This window comes from Taurulus bubalis (assembly GCF_910589615.1).
Source record: "Taurulus bubalis genome assembly, chromosome: 2".
In the NCBI taxonomy this organism is placed as follows: Eukaryota; Metazoa; Chordata; class Actinopteri; order Perciformes; family Cottidae; genus Taurulus; species Taurulus bubalis.
This window is the reverse complement of record NC_136590.1, coordinates 41,533,919-41,548,460: the sequence shown is the minus strand read 5'-3', so window position 1 is coordinate 41,548,460 and position 14,542 is coordinate 41,533,919. Positions and strand designations below refer to the sequence as shown.

Genomic DNA, 14,542 nt, shown 5'->3' with positions numbered 1-14,542 from the left:
CATTAATTAGTTTCTGAGGTGGTTTGTGATTCCTTCGGTCACTTGGGCCCACTGGGGCTTTCAGACCAGCAGTGGAGGAAAAGTGGATGATCCTGATTCATTCTCTTGTGAAGCAGATGGAAAACAGAGCTGATTTAATTATCACAATGATCAAAGCTGCTCTCTCATGCTAATGCTCCAGAGGTGTGATGCCGCCCAAAGAGAGCACCTGACATGAGGGGTGGGCCTCTAGACAACTTTAGCCTTTTAACTGCTGTTCATGTTAATGCAGCAGCCTCGACCTGAACATAAAGACGGGTTCCTCGCGGACCAATGAGATCTGCTGATTGTCTCAACAGCCTCGCTGATGACATATTCACTCATCCCGCACGCCTCGTCCTTCCAGTTTCCTGCTTCAAATCTGGAGAGCAGGGCGGAGCCGGCTGGCATGATGAGCTCATGGGTTATTCTGGTGGAGCAGAGGTAAACAGAGAGGTGGGGTTTTTCAGTTGCTGATTATTAGAAAAGCCAACAACGCAGAAGGAAGAATTGTGTCTGTGGAGACGCATTAGATTGTGTTTTGATCCCAGATTAAACAATTTACATGAAATACAGATGCAAAATATAAAAGCATCATTACAGCACAGCAAGTTAAGGAGATCTTTAAGGGACTGTGATAATTATAAGCGGGGAAGATATGGATTACAGGGGCGAGAGTCAAAATAGGAGTGAGATGTGTTGTAAAAAAATATATACATATATAAATATATTTGCAATCAGGTGAGCTCAAAGTTATTTGTCAACACAGGACCTTTTTAAAGAATATTAGCGTCACATTTTGTGCGTTTTGTCATTACTGTATGTTCTCTTTGTGGTCCAGACAATGGGATCGTGGTCCTGAGCCACACGCATAATCTAAGGTTTCTGATCTAATGATCTTTTTTTAGTTTTTTTACCAAAACCTCCAAGAGTTATGAGCTACCGTTTCTGCTTTAAGGCCCAAATTGTACTTCTGACATCTCACATTCAGGGGCTCTATGAAATGCGTGTTTGATTGTCTTCCATGAACTTTATCACATTTATGTCGGCTTATAAAAGAGCGCAGTCTGAGATAAGACTGGTTTAAGCGCCACTACATACTTGTTATATGATAAGTCAAAAAATAAATCATTCACAGGCTCCCACCAGAGAACGCAGCAGCTCGGCTGCTCTCCTCTTTCTGACCCTGAGCTAAAATTGCATTGAACTTCACGTCACTGAAAAGCAAAAATCCCATGTCATAACAACACCCGGCTGTTAAAAAGAACCTGTCGCCCCGCCTCTGCTGAGGAGATGAGTCCACACATTTTGCCCACCATCTGTTCAATATCACATAACTCACCTCTTCCCTCCTCTTATCTCTGGGGGCGTTGAGTGGGATAATGGTCTCACAGTGGGACAAAGGTGTGTTGTATGAAATGACACATTCCTTGGTTCATGGACTCAGGCTCAGTGTGAAGATTATATTCCTCTTTCATGGCAGACACATGAGAGCGCTCGGGTCTCAGGACCCTGTGGCAGCGTGGGGCCTTGTTGCTCGTCTTGTTTCTTAAAGCTTTCCATCTTTTCCACTGTGTTTCGAAACCAGGAAGTGGTGTCACCGCACCAGGGCCCTCCCTCTCTTCACCTGAACAGAGGGAGGGGCCTCACTGAGCTTGACAAGGGGAAAAACAAGGAAGAGCTCACAGGCAGGCAGTTCAGTGTGTCTGTTCACAAGCCCAGGTTGTGCCCAGGTTGTGTCCTTGGAGACGGATATAAAAGAGGAGTTTACCCTGCTGCTGGGTTTCTCAACGTGGATATGGACGCTCCGGATTCTCCCCATGGGAATATGGGTCTGTTGAGGACCTTTGAGTCACCTGAATTTGGCAGCTGGGAGAAAATAGGCTCAGGTGGATTTGGACAAGTATACAAAGTGCGGCACGTACAGTGGAAAACATGGCTGGCTATCAAGTGCCCTCCCTGCCTTCACATGGGTGACAAGTAAGTCCCAGCTGTTGAGCCACATGGATTATCTTTAAAATGATGAATATATGTTCATGTAAAATGATAGGAAGTAGTATAAAAGTTCTAAGTTATTCATTTATTGTTTTCCTTATGTGGTCCTTCTGAGTACCAGATCATGAAATCAAAAGCTCTGTCTTCACCCAGCTCCTGTCTGTAAGTGTGTCTCTGGACGACCGGTTTGTGACCAAATAGCAGACAGACGGAAGCTTGTGTTACAACGATGTTGGTGAAAAGTCATTCATTGCCCTGATTGTTCTTGAGAGGTGAACGGCAGGCGAATGTGTGACTCACCTCCTGCCAGTCTGGGACACAGTGCAGCTATTACAGGGGCCACACAGCACACAGAAGGTGTGTTTTTATATGTCTAGGCAGTGTTAAGTTGTGTTGCAGGGGCCACTGACATGTTCACCCCCTTTGAGAGCCTCAGCTGTTTACTTATCCAAACCATAGCCGGCATGAAAGGTCCACCGCCGAGTTCCCCAATCAACAGTGACGTGTTTATCTATGGGCCCCAGGGAGGGGCTGATTTCAATATATGTGCATTTCATTAAGGGAAGCAAAGTGTTTTTGTTTTTTTTTCTTCTCCCTCAGGCTCAGCCAGAGATTACATCTTGAATTCATTTAGCATAACTGTTGTATTCCTGCTCTGCGTGGAGATCTCATAAAGAGCTGCATGTGGATATTAATTCTTCCAGGCTGTGAGGAGACACGCTGGATCCACCTGTGGTCTTCAGACAGATGCCGCCTCACAATAACTCTCCGTGCTCCGGTCCTCTCAGAACCCGTAGTGCCACTTAAAGCGTCCTCTGATCCCGAACCCGAGATGTTATTGTCTCTATCATCTGCAGAGTACATAAACAAAGCCATTTGACTGCAACCTCCATTGACCCGCAAACGGCATCCAGCAACAGGGACTCACTCAAAGCCACCTTTGTCTGCCTGTTGGCGGCCGCTGTGTGGCACAGACAATAAAGAAAGCTGAGGAACCGGTCTTACCGGGCCTCTCGGTTAAAGCAAGGGACATTGTTTGGTTTTTGAGGAGCTGCTCAAGGAGCACTTGGTATTAGATGACGGATTTAGCAAACAAGTGCTTGCCCATCCTCCCGTGTTTTGTTTGATTAATCCTGCCTGGCAGATTTTGGGGGCTTGTGCCTGAAGGACAATTATAGCCAGGCTCCCTCCTAATAGAACATGACTCTATTAGTAACCTGATACACTTTGCACATAATAGACTCTTAGGAGCCTCTCCTGTGCTTCTAATTTCATGTCATTAATGGCAGAACAACAACAGAATTCCCCAGCTCATTCTGCCTGTGAAGCACATTCCTACCGATGCAGCCGTTAGTGATTTATCCTTCTCTCATCTGTCCTCATTAAGTGTTTGTGTTTTCAAGGGAAAGGGGAGATGTGTGCGCTGAGGTCATGGATGACCTGCACACGTTGTGTTTGAGGCATGTCAGCGAGGGCCGCCGGACTGATAAAGAGAGAGCTGTGCAAAGGTTGTGCAACAGAGAACATGAGCTCTGTTTAAGACTCCTGGTGCATTCCAGGCTGGGAAGGGCCTCCGGACAGTCGAGAGCTCTCATGCCCTGAGGTGAATGAGTTCTCGCCGTCTGCAGAGGTCACCGCTGAGGTGCTGGTGGACATTTTTGCATAGCTGGGAGCTCAGTAATTGGTCCATGTCTTGTGCTGGAATTTGGGATCGAACTAAAGCTATGCAAATTGTTCTTGCTCAATGAGCAAAGCATGACCTCAGAATCATTAGGTTAATGTTTTACGAGGAGGTAGATTTGATAAATAGCTGTGAGGCAAATGGGTGTGGAAGGTTTGGTTCCAAACAATATTAAAAACAATGTTTCATCTAATTTCAGCTGGAAATTGCTGAGTCACCGGCACAAGAGCCTCACTCACAGAGTGGACACTTAATTGAAGCATTAATTTGCATTATCTTCTAAATCACAGGGAGCGCATGGAGCTGCTGGAGGAGGCCAAGAAGATGGAGGCCGCCAAGTTCCGATACATCCTGCCCGTGTACGGGATCTGCGACGACCCCCAGGGCCTCGTCATGGAGTACATGGAGACCGGCTCCCTGGAGACCCTGCTGGCTACCGAGCCGCTGCCCTGGGAGCTGCGCTTCCGCATCATCCACGAGGCCGCGGTGGGGATGAACTTCCTGCACTGCATGAGCCCGCCGCTGCTCCACCTGGACCTGAAGCCGGCCAACATCCTGCTGGACGCTCACTATCACGTCAAGGTAGAGCGCTTGTACCAAAAGTGGCGTCATTAGGGCGTTTTCTTCCAGCATGCAATGAGTGGAAACAACAACTGTGCACGTGTTTTATTTTTTTAAATGTCCTGGAAAAAAAACACCACATCAGAACAGCTGCAATCTGAGATTTCTCTACGGCAGCAACAATATGTAGAATTATGAATGACTGTGAGAAATCGTCCTCAATCATCTCATTGACAACAGGCTCCTATGAAGTGTAATTATTTTTTATTCATAGCTGGTTGAAAGTAGTCAGAGTTACGGGCTTCTTGAAGGAATTTCAGCCGCGAGGTGGTTTGCTATTGCTTTTCATCCATTTCAAGATGACAGTTCGCCACATGTTTTGGGCAGACAGGTGTCTCTCTCAGCCTTCTGTCCAACCTCTGAACAGTCCTGTGTGCTGTGAGCGATGGGTGGGAACCGCCGTTTCTAGAGTTTAGTGCGTGGATGTAAACGCCTCACCCGGGCCTGTCCCGACAGGATTACCTCATTATGTGTGTGTGCATGAACGAGCGTGGGCGTGCACTCCTCGGCACAAACGTGAAGGGCCTCTCCTTTCCGGCAGGCTGGGACACGGCTGCGTTGCCCTCATCATGCCACTGAGTGCACATAATGGGAGCTTAGCAGCCTGTCGCACTCAGAGGGCGAAGTTAGTCATCAATGTCACGGTGCTCCATGAGAAAAAGCTCTGTTTGAGGGTCTTATCGGATCTCTCCCTCTCTCAGATATCAGATTTTGGCCTGGCCCGGTGGAACGGCCTGTCACGGGCTGATGACATGAGCAGAGACGGCTTCTGCGGCACCATCGCCTACCTGCCGCCCGAGAGCATCATTGAGAAGGACAGAGTGTCGGACACCAAGCATGACGTATACAGGTTGGTTTTGTCAGCTCCTTGCATGCCAGCAAAAATATTTATACCATTTTTACCGATATGGAGATAGGTTTCTTAAAAAAAAATGTCAACAATGTTTAAGTTAAAGGAGGTAAACTAATTTATAACCACACTACAATTGAATTATTTTAAAAAATCTGACAGCGCTTCTCCTAGGGGACGATTTTAACAATAAGCAAGCTCAGCTTGAAATAGAAAACCTGCCAATTTCTCTGTAGCAATATGTTTGATTTTTTTTCTGTGTACTGACATCTCTCAATTTCATTTTGCCTCTCTTCCAGTTTCTCCATTGTCATTTGGGGGATTCTCACTCAGAAGAAACCCTATCAAGGTGAGACTATTTATGTATGAAACCAATTAATATTTAATTTAAGGCTGATGGGAAAATTACTGTTTCATTAAAGCCATTTCAGCCCAAAAGAGTTTGGAAAGCGAGAACTAAAAAGCACTGGTAAAAAAAATTGATTATTATCTTGGCTGTAAATATTATAATTGTGTGACTTTTAATGGTTTGCTAATATTATCATATGTTTTAGTTTTGTGTTTATACAAATACATGATTTCAAGCAACATGTAATTACCAAAACAAAGAGTCTCCAGCAATGCGAGCTGCTGTGGAGCAGTACTGAGGCATTTTGGGTTTGTACTCAAACATATTTACATGCTTTAATGTTCAGAAAATATATATTGGTTCTCATACTGTCTGTTTGAATATAACTGTGTATTCACCCGAGGGCCTGTCTCTTTAAGCCCCTTTTCATGATATGTCTTATTTAAGATAAACGCTAACACCGGCATGCTAACATGCTCACAATGAGAATGCTAACCTGGTGATACTTAGCAGGTATCATGCTTGTGGAGGTTTAGCGTGTTAGCATGCTAACATTAGCTAATTGGCACAAAAGGCAAAGTAGCCTACAAGTGAGGATGATGCAGGTGTAGCTATTTTAGCGTGTTAGCATGCTAACATTTGCTAATTGGCACAAAAGGCAAAGTAGCCTACAAGTGAGAATGATGCAGGTGTAGATATTTTAGCGTGTTAGCATGCTAACATTTGCTAATTGGCACAAAAGGTAAAGTAGCCTACAAGTGAGGATGATGCAGGTGTAGATATTTCACTCAAAACCGTAGATTATTAACCTCACGGTTGTGCAAGAGCTCGATCACATCGAGTCAGATGACCACCAAACTCAGTAGGATTCATCTTCTGGGCACATTAGCATAGCAATCCATTCAATAGTTGTTGAGATATTTCAGCCTGGACCGTCTTTCTGACACAGAACATCCATTTATCTACTTAGTAGCTAATGTATTCTACATGTGCTCTATCATTACGTAAATAATCTTATGAAAACAAATACTCTCAACCATAACCCTTATCTCACTCGAGTCGGAGTTATGAGATGGTGTCTCATACTTTCTACTTAGTAAGTCAAACATTTGGCTTGTTATCCCTATCTCTATCTCTATATTTCTAACACATGCCTCCCAACTTTTCCTCTATTTTTAATATTTCCCTGGCAGGAATAGTCTCTCATAATTTCCAATAAAGACATATTGTAGACCTTTTGGAGGTGTGTTGTTTGTGTGTACAGGTGCTGTACTGTACGTGTTTACTCAGTGCATTCCAGTGCAGGCAGGAGGTGCTTGGCAAGCAAGTAGAGTGTATTTTCTCCCAGGCGTATCAGGTAGCAGTTCATTCCAAGGAATTTGGCTGCTTTTTATAAGAGCAGTGTTTGGATCAGGGTTTCCAGGTTGGCACTGGCACCACCTATGTTTACCCAGACATAATTAAAAAGTGAGAAATGGCCTGGTTACCGTTCCATTCCTGCTTCCTCCTCCACCTGCGATTGGTATTATGGCCACAATAGGAGGTGAAGCACCTGTGATTAAGGCATCTATTCCTACTTGACTAATCCCACAGTCAGAAAGAAGGAGGCCATGACCGGCAACTCTTGAGAGCTTTACCTTTTGCTCCCATGGGAAACAACAGCACACACACACCGTCTTATCTGAGCACATGGGACGATGGTGATAAAGCTGTGCATATCTATACAGGCACTGGCCCCCACCAGCACTTTAGATTAACGGAAGTCTTTTGTATTTGTCTTAAAACCATATGTCCTCATCAGACAATATACAAAACCGCTGTGTTTTATTGATGAATGTTTTTGTCTAAAAACCTGATGTATTAGGGATGAAACTGAAGTATCTGATTGTTTTCCCCCCCAGGTGAGAATAATATCCTTCAGATCATGGTGAGGGTGGTGAAGGGGGTCCGTCCCGACCTGGCTGCTGTGCCCCGCTGCCGGCCCTCGGCCTGTACCGGCTTCCTGAGCCTCATGCAGCGCTGCTGGACCACAAATCCTGATGCCAGACCCAGCTTCCAGGGTAAATTGTGCCACTTTTCTTCTATCATACATACAAGTCATCCTGACCCTTCAACTAAACACTGTTAAATCCCCTAAAAGCCTCCTGCTTTTAGCTTTCCTCTTCTTTTTGTGCTCCCTAATCCATCCCTGCTTGTACTGAAACGTGACTTAGAGCTGTTGTCCTTCCAGAAATCACATCTGAAGCCGAGGATCTCTGCTCTAAACCTCAAGAGGAGCCCAAGACGCCGACCTTATCGACGTCAGAGTCGGAGCCCACGTCGCCTAACGCTCTCACTAGTGACCAGGTACGACACGACGCCACCGTGTGAACTGCTCCCAAAGATGTGAACCTCCACGCCGCTTTATATTTCCTCGCTTCGCGTGACTCTTCAAAGCTTTTAAAATCATTAATGTGTCACTACACAACCAGACGTTGGGAGGCTCATCGCTGTTTCTCCAGACACGGTTATGACTCTTCAAGTCATATGTCGTGCAAATGTTTGAGCCGGAACAAAAGTTGCATCACAAACGAGGAATGTTGACTGATGAGATTGTTTAGCGCGAACGTCGCTTTGTAATTTCCGTGACGTTCGCTGTTGGGTACGTGACCAGGAACAAACTGACTGTTGACAGGCGACAGCTGTTACTGTCTGATGGGCCACGAGATAAGCATGCGTTCAAGTGACTGGAAGTTCACGGAATAATCACAATGTCAACATTCAATAGCAGTCGTAAAAGAGCGGCAGCTACATACCCGAGTGTACATGTAATGCTGCCGTGTCGAAACACCAGCTTGACCAAATATGCTGATCCGACTTTTTGCTCTACAGGTTAAAGATAACAAGCTGGTGCGTCCAAAGTCAGCCATGTTGCCGGAAAAAGACTACAGCCTGTCGGAGCTGTTGAGCCAGGTGGATTCTGGGATCTCGAGGAGCTTTGATCGAGTGAAGGAGGATAGCTGCCACAGCAAGGAGAACACTTGCAAGAGGCTGTCTGGCATCTCCTCTGCTGATTCTGCCTTCTCCTCCCAAGACTCCATCACGCTGTCTTTTGAGAAAGAAAACACATGTGGTAAGAGCCGATAAAGAGGAACTATTATCCATGTAAACCTAACAGTATTAGTTTTTTTTACGAGTTTTTTTGCCTCAAACCCATACTTTTCCTCCTTACCCTCCAGATTCTGCCGAGGTCCAGAGGCGGAAGCTGTGCGAGGCCATCAGGACCAAAGACACTGCCAAGCTGATGAAGATCCTCCAGCCTCAGGATGTCGATCTTCTCCTGGACGGGGGCGGGAGTCTGCTCCACCACGCCATCGCCTTGGCCAACGAGGAGGCTGTCAAGTTCCTCCTCCTGAACAATGCCAACCCCAACCTCGCAAACGCCCGTGGCTCCACCCCCCTGCACCTGGCCACAGAGCGGCAACTGAAGCCCCTGGCCGAGCTTCTGCTGGCGCGACGCTGCACCAACGTCAACGCCAAGGACGAGGACCAGTACACGGCATTGCACTGGGCGGCCCAGAACGGGGACGAGGCCATCACGCGCCTGCTGCTGGACCGGGGGGCGGCCATCAACGAGACCGACGGCCAGGGACGCACGCCGGCTCACGTGGCGTGCCAGCACGGCCAGGAGAACGTAATCCGGGTGCTGCTGAGCCGCGGCGCTGACGTTCACATCAAGGGGAAGGACGACTGGACGGCGCTCCACTTGGCCGCCTGGCAAGGGCACCTGGGCATCGTCAAGCTGCTGGTGAAGCAGGCCGGCGGCGACCCCGACGCGCAGACGACAGACGGCCGCGCGCCGCTGCACCTGGCTTGCCAGAGGGGGCAGTACCGAGTGGCGCGGATCCTCATCGAACTCGGGGCGGATGTTCACATGGCGTCTGCCGGGCTAAACGCACCCTTACACGTGGCGGCAGAGACGGGTCACACCAGCACCTCCCGCCTCTTGATCAAACACCAAGCGGATATTCACGGCCAGAACGCCAACGGACTCACCCCTCTCCACCTGGCCTCCCAGCGAGGCCACCTGGCCACTGTCAAGATGTTGATAGAAGAAGGCGCGGACCCCTGCAGGTGCGACCAGGCCCTGCGCACCCCCTGCCACCTGGCAGCGGAGAACGGTCACTGCGAAGTCCTGAGAGAGCTGCTCCTTCACTGTCCGGGTGGCGGCGCTCTGTCGGACGAGCAGGGACTCAGCCCGCTCCACCTGGCTCTGCAGGGCGGATACTCAAACATCATCACGATGCTGCTGCCGCAGGACTGCCAGGACTTAGTCACCGAGAGCTCGGCGCAACCGGCGGCCGAACCGCCTGCGCCGCCGGAGGCCCCGCCGCTCCAGAGGAGAGTGGTCATTCTCAAGCTGACGGAGCACAAAGACTGCCCACCATCCAGCAGCACACAATGCGCCTCAGCACCCTGCTAACGAGAGCACAGACACTGCCAAGCCTGTACAGAACTGCCCTCACTGTCTTTCTTTTATACTCCCCTGGTGCCTCAGTGTTGGGCTCGAGGGGTCATCTCAAACTTATGAGTTTCTTTGGACTTAAAAACCCTTTCAGCACTGTAGGTATTTCTTAACGGTCAAGAAAGCTTTAATGTAAATATGTACACTGTGAATAGAAAGTATAAATACTCTGTTGTGTTCAAATTCTTTTTTTACTTTTTTACTTAACAAGCACAATTATGATCAGCTAACCTGTGAGCTTATGGGGACGTTTCACTGCAGCTGGTATGCCTGTCAGTCATATTTAAGAGAGCGCAGACTTAGAAGAATGTTGTAGAATCTACAGCATTCTTCTAAGTCTACAGTGTAGATCATCAGAGCCATTGATTTAACAAAAAGAAACAAATGTTGACCTTCAGTGTTCTGAACCTGTTACATATCAGTGCTGCATCATCCATTAAAACATTTTATTTTGTTTGACCTCGTCACTTTTTTTTCACATTAATAACCCCAAAAATGGGTCTGCAAATGTTATGTTCTGGCATAACAAGTTGCATAACATTATTACCATGGAAATCATCATCATTCATAGCAAGATACGTCCTCTGGAGATTAGCAAGCGTTACATAATCATAATAAAAATCATTTAATCAAAGTAATAATATGAACAGCTGGTAAAATACACAAAGTGTCAATATTGTTTTGGGTATAAAGAAATTCTGTGGACTTTATTTCTTGCAGTTGCATTTATAATAGCAATATAGATGTGATAATAAAGGCTTCAAGAGTCTGGAAGTTTCTGGTTTAGGTATCTTGAAAGTGATTAAAAAGTGCTTACATTTTACTCTTCAAAAGACAAACCCTGTATTAAATGCCCTAAACATGCATACATATGTACAAAATGTGCAGAAACATGGGCAAAAGTGTAATCACCACACTATTAGGGCTTTGTTTTGTTGAAGCCAATTGTACATTTTCTCAAAATGAACACAAGGATTTTGTTTTTCATTCAATCCAAGTTGCTCTGGGAAAGCGAACGAGAACGGACCTGTTGATCGGATCGAGGCCCTTTTTAAAAGGCTGAGAATGAGAACTCTCTGACACTCCTCAACACACTTCCTCCAAAACAATATTTTTTGAAAACTTGAACTCTTCAAGTCTCTGCAGGCTTGAAGAGAACGCGTCTTGTTTCAGAGTCAGTCAGTCTGGACACCGCTCCACCTGCATGTGTCAGGCGGGGTTGGCATGTCTGCATCTGCAGCCCTACCTGTAGTATTATTATTTTAATGCCTGTGCTCCAGACCCCACAGCGCACGCTCAGGTTGGCACAGACCATGGGAACTGCCCCCGAGGGGGATCACAGGCTGTGAGATGATGAATGAGGGAAGAGGGGTGCTGATGTTTTACCTGCAACTCCTGCCTGTTGGCTAATTCCTTAGACAACTTCTCCTTTTCATCACTCAAAAACCAACATGCCATCCCTGACGCCTCGAGGGCTCGGCTTTTTGTAATCTGAGAAACTGAGCGTTTGCTCGCAATTGTCCCGTTTTTATAGCTGGTGTTTGCCGGAGAGCCTGGAAGATAACTGGTGAAATGTGTGTAACCTGAGGCCCCTGTTGTGTGTACACAGCGGTCTACCCTGCCGGTTGCCTGGTGATCTGTCTCGGCTCCAGCTATGGGGAGGACAATAGTTCTGCTGTTGCCTAATCTCAGCTCCTATCGCCTGTCAAGCCGGCTGTCATGTTTAATAGACTGCTGGGTTTGTTTCATACAGTAACTTACTGTATAGATGTTGTTTATTTCATTCTGGGCTCTTCTATTAGCACCAAACCAGGGACAATGTCATTTAAAACAACATACAAATCTGTATTTATGTTCTGATAGATCACTGTTTACTTTGATGTAATTAAAAAAATGAACTGACCGTACATACAGAAATGTTTATTCCATGATTTATAGATTTAAACACATTTAACATTTTTATTAAAGCTATTTCGGCTTCTGAGTCAAATAATTTGGGATAAAAAATAACAACTCCCAACAAGAATATACAGTAATGCAATTTAGCAGGAAGATTATTTCAATATAAAGTTGTAGGAGGGGCTTATCATTAGACATTTTAACGCAATTTGTCTGCCCAATATATCCCCAGGGTTTAACTGTATGTATACATGAATCATTTCCTTTTCTTTTGGTTCAGCTCTCTTAAATTCAGGGTTCAATCTGCTAATCCCATCTTGATGAATGATGGATGTAGTCAGTCCCCTATACCTTCACATTAGTCATAAGGCGAAGGAAACCGGTCCTGGGCCCAGTCTCCATTATGCTAAGGAGCAGCTCACCATGTGCTTTCTCCCACCTCAGAAATGGGATTGTCTGTTTGTTTTCTGGCCAAAATGTCAGGTCTGCTCGGTTGCGCTGTATTCCTCAGGCCTGAGTGCATCTGGTTCATACATGTGCTCTAGTATTCTACAATACCATGTTTGTATACTTTAATGTTCAAAAAACATATTATTTTTCTCATGCTGTCTGTCTGAATATACCTGTATTTATGAAATGCTCCTTTTTAGCGCCTGTCTCTTTAAATTAAGCCCCCCACATGAAGAGTTCATGGTCTGAGTCAGTACCCAGTGCAGTCAGAGAAAACCTTTGATTGGTGTCGCAAACCAACAACAATTCATTCAACATTTATTTTGACAGTTGTGGTTACTTTTAAAATTTACACATTACCAGTGTAAAAACATGTAATAAATGGTTTATTTAAAATGTCCTTATTAAAGTAAAGTGGGTTAAATTAAAATGTCACCAGGATTTCAATACTTCTTCCATCACTGTCCTCATAATCGCATAAGGACTGAGCAGTAATGAGATGGATGGATTAATCAAAATTCCTTCAGCAGAGGCAATGCAATTAACTAAATGACCTTTAGAGTGGTATTCAATATGGTACATCTACACACACCATTAGATGTGTCATAAAAAGATACAATACTGTACCATAATTGCAGTTAAAAGGAATTTGTGTTATCACAGTTCCTAAATAATTGTTGTGTGGCTCGGTAGTCTGGACTGGCGAGTGTCTCCAAGATTGCAAGACTTCCTTCTCTTACAGACATGGCGTCCCGTCGCTCCTTTGTTTGATTATGATCGGGACTATTCAGTTTGTCTGAGTCACACTCCACTGACCTGACAGACCAACAACAGAGTCTTCATGAGTCTCTTCGCACTGGAAAGGTGGCTCAGTGGCTCTCTATAAAGAGAACACAAATCAAAGTATATCTTTCAGAAAAGAAACTTTGATTTATCCCTTCGTTTCTACAACACACACACACACACACACACACACACACACGCTCCTTTCTTTCGATTTCAGTTGCAAATGGAAACAGGAGCAGCAGCCAATGGGAACATCTGTTCTACACTCTGTGACTGGTTGCTGGGAGAAAAGAGCTCCGACAGGTTGCATTGGGCTGTTTTTCTCCCCACTCTTTCCTTTCTTCCTCTCCCCTTCTTTTAACCTCACAGAACTCGCTGAGCAAGATCTGAGGCAAGCTGCAACATGTGGATGCAGCGTCAGCGTTGATGAATTATACAATTTATTGTTAACTAAGCAAAGGGTGACTGCACCATTGAAATGTCGGCAAATAATTCAATGATAAGCATGAGTGAGGGTCACTACAGGTGAATAGGTCAATATTTTAACTAATTATATGTCACCGTTAAAAATCCCCCAGTTCATTACTTCGATTAGGAAAATGATTTGACTGAGAAATAACCACCCATGGTCAATTGTTACATTGTAACATTTCTTTACTAAAGATGTACGAGGTGACCTAAATTGTTTTGTCTAATGGTTTTACATTAGGAGAGAAAAGCGGACTTGAAGTCTGAGAACATAATCTCTGTGTGTGAAGTCCACACTCAGGGGGAAAACGCATCTGTGAAGCTGAAATACCGCCATACAGTAACCAGTGTGTTGCCACTGTGTCAACACCTGTCCTCTGGGACGTGTCTCAATCTGTTTCCAGATGACATCAGTCTTGGCACCCCTTGATTCCGGCTTTGCCATAACCTGACGTGTTCATAAATGAAAATTAGTTCTGACCTGTGGAGGCAGTATTACATCAGATGTTGTCTGGCTTATTTGGATAGTCATTTATTAGCATGAGCTTTAATAGGATTGGTTGAGAATGGGTTTGAGAATAGTTGGATTTTGGCAGCCGGCTATAGTCCACAGGAGGCCTCTGTATGTGTGATCGAGAAAAACAATGAAGGTGGCTGCACAGCTCACCGTGCTCCGGCTGCCAGATAAACACATGACGCACAGTACAATGTGAACATGTATCACGCTAGTGGCTGTGTTTCTGCCCTCTGCTCCAGGACATGTAGTGGTGTGCAACATGTAAAGTGTGTAACCTGTGGATTGCAGCTGTATTGCACAACTATTTATCTTCACAGTAGATAGTATTTTTGGGGGGATCATGGCGAGGTTGGGACAGTGCAGAGCGAGAGAGCTATTCCATCACTTTTCTGGTGGGCTTTAAA

The 14,542-nt window shown here is 45.6% G+C and overlaps 1 protein-coding gene across 1 annotated transcript; it reads left to right on the top strand.

Annotated features, from left to right (window-relative positions):
* The first annotated feature begins 1,785 nt into the window (after positions 1–1,785).
* On the top strand, positions 1,786–10,477 carry ripk4 (receptor-interacting serine-threonine kinase 4). The gene is made up of 8 exons (XM_079214303.1): positions 1,786–1,998; positions 3,985–4,276; positions 5,017–5,165; positions 5,465–5,514; positions 7,416–7,574; positions 7,745–7,860; positions 8,386–8,626; positions 8,733–10,477. Exons 1-8 carry the CDS (start codon positions 1,817–1,819, stop codon positions 9,974–9,976), a joined length of 2,433 nt encoding a protein of 810 aa, XP_079070429.1. The 5' UTR covers positions 1,786–1,816; the 3' UTR covers positions 9,977–10,477.
* Positions 10,478–14,542: the final 4,065 nt, after the last annotated feature.